General features: G+C 38.5%; 1 protein-coding gene across 4 annotated transcripts in view; it reads right to left on the bottom strand.

Annotated features, from left to right (window-relative positions):
* The window catches only part of LOC109962148 (MAM domain-containing glycosylphosphatidylinositol anchor protein 2), a 178,469-nt gene that overhangs the window by 103,607 nt on the left and 70,096 nt on the right, over positions 1-4,766 (bottom strand). For all 4 annotated transcript variants that reach the window (XM_020603594.1, XM_020603597.1, XM_020603595.1 and 1 more), the window contains exon 3: positions 1,037-1,211. In XM_020603594.1, the coding sequence (XP_020459250.1) occupies positions 1,037-1,211 (175 nt within the window). The remainder of the gene's footprint in view (positions 1-1,036; positions 1,212-4,766) is intronic.

Genomic DNA, 4,766 nt, shown 5'->3' with positions numbered 1-4,766 from the left:
ACGTAAAGAAAGCAGGGACTGGCTGCTAGAGAGGGAGCCAAAACTGAAGCAGTCATGAAAATAAGAAAAACTAACTAAGCAGGCAGCTTAGAGGTCTTTAAAAGGCACCAAGCACCAGGATTTAAATGTATCTCAGGAGAATTTCTTGAAGCTGCAACAGTAAGACTAGAGATAAATAAAATTTGCCCAGCTGGCTGTGATACACCCACACATATTAGATTGGATATGAATTCTAAATCTGGCTCTGCACAAATAGCCAAAAAGAGCTGAGATGGAAGTTGCTGAGGCTCCAGCTGTGATGAAAGGGCAGCGACTCTGCTCTTTAAACACTCACATGGTGAAATGGGACAATTGATGCCAAATCAATAAAACCAATATCAGTGAATCAGCATTCTTTGATCAATACTAATAAACATTTCCCATCTGGTGCATACTGTAGATACTTTAAAAATAGAGAGGCTACCTTTACAGATGGCTATGTCAGGATGTTAAAAGCATTTTAACGTAATGTTCTCAGGAGAACACTGACACTGCACTGCCTCTGATTATCTACATTTTTATTTATATGCAATATTGTTATACTGGGCTGTACACACTGATCGGCACTAATGTTTTACTTGGCATAATATATTATGAGTGGTATATAAAGATTATAATTACAAAAAAAGTTTAACTGTCTTGGCAGCTTCACCATAGTATGTTTTACTACGCAGCTAAAGGATTGACTTTTTTGTACAACCAGAACTGTAAAGAAACCTTTTTAGGGTTGTGGCTGTCTAAAATCTGTCTGGGGAATTACTTTTACTTTAGACTGATTTGCTTGGATGTCTTGGTAAACTGAGAAGAAACAAATAAAAACAAAGGCAGAAAATCCGCAACTACAGAAAGCTGTTGACCAAACCAGCTACAACCTTATTACAGTGAATTAGCATCACTCAATCATGTTTGGTAAATGTTTCACTTAATCTTAAATTAAATTCCTAAAACTTGTAAAGAAATGAGCCCCTAAGAGTCCATTACTGTGTATGACACTTACAGTAGACATCCACCCTGATGGACTTGATGGCAGGCGAGCCAAGGCCGTTCTCAGCCTTGCAGTAGTAGCGACCTCCCTGGGTCCTCAGAATCTTTGCAATGTGCAATGTTTCGTTGAACACACTGGAGTCCTGGAAGCGGTCAAACACACTGCCTGCTGTCTTAGTCCATCGGATCTGGAAAGAACAAAGCACGGAACAGATCAATTACTTTCAATTAATTATTCAATGTCTGATTTCACTTACTGATCATCTGTTCTAGTGTGGAGGCAATGGAGTGAAGCATCAAACAGCTACATTTGGAAAGTAGATATAAGGGGTCTAAGGGTTCTGAAACCAAAGCCGCTGTAATAGTATAACACATGTAAATCACAAAATTATTATTCTATTTCAAGTTAGAGCAAGTCGTAAATTTTGTAAATAGCAGGGTCTGAACAGAACAGTGGATTTGGTGAACTGTTACGCCCCAGCAGATACAATATACTAGATAGACAAATAAATCAAGGTGATATTTTTAAAAGAAAGTTTCTAAATAATATTCACAAACATGACTATTAGAAACAGCAGCAGATTTCTAATAAGTATTTATTAAAAATGTTGAAGGAAGATAGAATAATCTTTCAAGGTAAATTCAGCATAATGTACATTTCTCCAACAGTAATTCCAGCAGTTCCATAACTTCTCTTTTCAACAAAAATACTGTTTTCATTCACAATTATTTCCATTTACTTTGACTTAGCAATATCTTCCTGTAGCTATTATAAAGCCTTTTGATGTGAAATGTCTTTGCAAGAAGTGTCGCCTTTATTGATAGTATTTTATTGGCAACTGAAAAATGACAATCTGGAGCGACTAGTAATAAATAATGACTCAAAACAGTGTTTATGTTAGAGAAAAGAAACCTTTGCCAACATATTATATCCAGAAAACAAGTGCATATGAAGTGCTGAGTTTACTTTAACTGCATTTTAAAGAAGTAATTCAGCATTGCTGGAAATATACTTATTTGCCTTGATGCTGAGTTCACTGAAAATATCAGTGCCACTATTCACAGTGAATGTGAAGCTGTTAACTTGGTATAATGACTGGAAATAGTGGGTTTGTCCTAAACTTTATTTCATGTTTGCTTAATCCTTAAAATTAGTTGTTTGCAAGGGATTATGTCATCATAAGGTCATCAGGCAACCATCTCAGACTGCAGATGTCACTGCGCCAAAGTAGTATGCCACATAAACTTCCACCACAATGAGTGTTTTTTAAAGTTTGACTTGTCTGAAGATTAAACACACAAGATTGGTGTTAATTAGTGATGTTTAAAAGTGTTGAAAAGTGCACGTTGTTACACTTGGACAGCATCAGTCTTGCTGTTTCCACCATTTGCAGTCATGCCTAGATATACTAATTGTTTTTTGTAGCTATATAAGTAGTGAACAGATAAGAGCGTTATTTATGTTTTCAAGTGCAAGATCCCAACCTCCCAATAAAAATAATAAATCACTTTTATTGGCTCAACACCTTACTAAGACACTTTATGTTGGTTTTTCCTTCCATTTGGCGCCCATCTGTAGGGTATAAAACACATTATTAGGTAAAGACCTGTGTGATATAAGTCTGTTTCAAATAATGTCTCATGTTGTTGGCAAGATTCTGTATTTAATGCAATGCACAGGCGACTGTTAAGAACACCCTGTTCTATAATAAAGTGTACTGTTAATTGCTGTAAAATGTCACAGTACAAAGGAGGACCTGATAGCTAAAAATCTTCCTCTAACTTCCCTCTTACTCCTGCTACACACCAGACTGACCTGCACGGGGACTTCTTGGCATGAGTACCTTTCACTAACTGATGAGACCCAGTTAGCCCATGGCATTGAGGTGTAATTAAAGGTGAAATAGCATTACTCTCCAACATGAAGTTGTAATTGACTCTCCATCATCTCCCTCTCTTCTCCTCATTAAAGCATACAGCATGACCAGGTTCTGTGACAACGATGACCTGAGGGGCCACACAGCCAGAACCATGGAGCAGAAAGCTCCATTCAATCCCTCATTCTACAGTAAGTAAGTCACAGATGGACTGGCTTTGCTTGCAAAGCCTCACATATATCTGTCTAGGCAGGGGAGGCTATGAATTAGGATCTAATATGTCCACATTGTATGATGATAGCATCATCTTGGATACTGATAACATCCCATTTTACAGAGATAGTATCAGATGGAACAGGGATATCACTGCATGCAGGAATGGGTACTGAGTGCTATCTTGGGAGATTGTTGCTGTGCTGCTCTAGCTGTGGGGTTTTAACTATGACGACTCAAAACCGAGGTTACAACAGTTTGAATCTGGTCATTTTCCAGACAGACAGCAGAGAGGAAATGAAAGGCGTGGGTGGCCCAAAACCTGATAATGGAGCCTTATTCCAGAGGCTTTTTGTGAAGCTCAGGGCTAAAGGATGACAAGGAGAGGAATTCACATGCAGTGAAAGTTGAAGTTTATCAGAGGAGTTTCAGATTGTCTGTCTTCCCTGGGGTGTTACTGTTCAGAGTGGCAGAAATAAATTAGCTTACCCTGAGATTCAAAGGCTGTGAGCGTGCTGTATTCTTCTCTTTCATCAACATCTTTCTCTGAAAAGGGAAGTCTGTAGCCAGACAGTGCAGCTGTCCCTTCTCTTTATACAAATGGATATATTACCATTAAAAATAAATGCTTTCAAAATGAATACACAGAAAAGGCTTCACTTGGCCTGTTTCAAATGCATCAAGATTTACTGAGAGAAAGTGCTCAGTGAAAAAACCCAGACTCAGCACATGAATGATGCTAAAGCACCACTGTCAGAAAATCTGGGGCCCTATATAACAGTTAGGGGCATCATGGGTTCAGCAAAGCAAGTCCTAAAATTAAATAAGTTATGAGCATAAATTAGACTGAGCCAAGTTTTGAATTCTGTGCCACTCTCTTACACTGCTCTTGCAAATAATAGGCAAACTGACTTCTGGTGACCTCAGCAGAATTCAATATTCTAGGGATGCACAGTATCAATAGGCGCATTGTTATAATGACACTAAGAAATGGGCATTCAAATAGCTCTTGGTCTTTTCAAAAGGAAGGTGCTCCTGTTTGTTTCAGCGGAGCAGCAGACCATATTACTGGTGAGCTTTCAACTCCTCTGACTTCTTTACATCTGAGAACCTTTACCCACAGGGGAGCCCTAGTGTATGCCTGGTGAGAACAGTCTGACCCTCTTCACTCTCCTTAGTGTAAGGTGCCTCCAAGTGTACACTGGGGAATAAGTCAAACAAAACCAAGATGTACCACCCAGCTGCTCTTTTATGGCAGAATTTCATTATTACTGTCTGTGCCTTGCAATTGCATGCATATATAATTACCATGAAATGTAAATGTCATCAGGTTCATGTTTCACCTCACATATTGTAAAAAAAAAAAGAGTTAAGCATTTACATTTTGCATATTCAAAACATCAGAAACCAGACAGCACTTGGTTCCACCGGGAAAAGCTAAGTCAACATACAATAACACCATTCTTTCATAAATCTGACATCCCAATAAAAAGATCAACATTTGCTTACAAGGAAAGTAGAAGCTCATCTAGATCAGTACTCGAATGGAAATCGCAGCAGTGTTTGAGACCACACATGCTGTGATGTCATGGCAAGAGCTAATTAAAATGCGCACAGTGTCTGTTGTTATGCAGGGATCATATGCTGGAGCAC

The sequence above is a fragment of the Monopterus albus genome, unplaced genomic scaffold, assembly GCF_001952655.1.
Source record: "Monopterus albus unplaced genomic scaffold, M_albus_1.0 scaffold62.1, whole genome shotgun sequence".
In the NCBI taxonomy this organism is placed as follows: domain Eukaryota; kingdom Metazoa; phylum Chordata; class Actinopteri; order Synbranchiformes; family Synbranchidae; genus Monopterus; species Monopterus albus.
The sequence above is the reverse complement of the archived record's forward strand: the minus strand, read 5'-3'. Positions and strand labels throughout refer to the sequence as shown.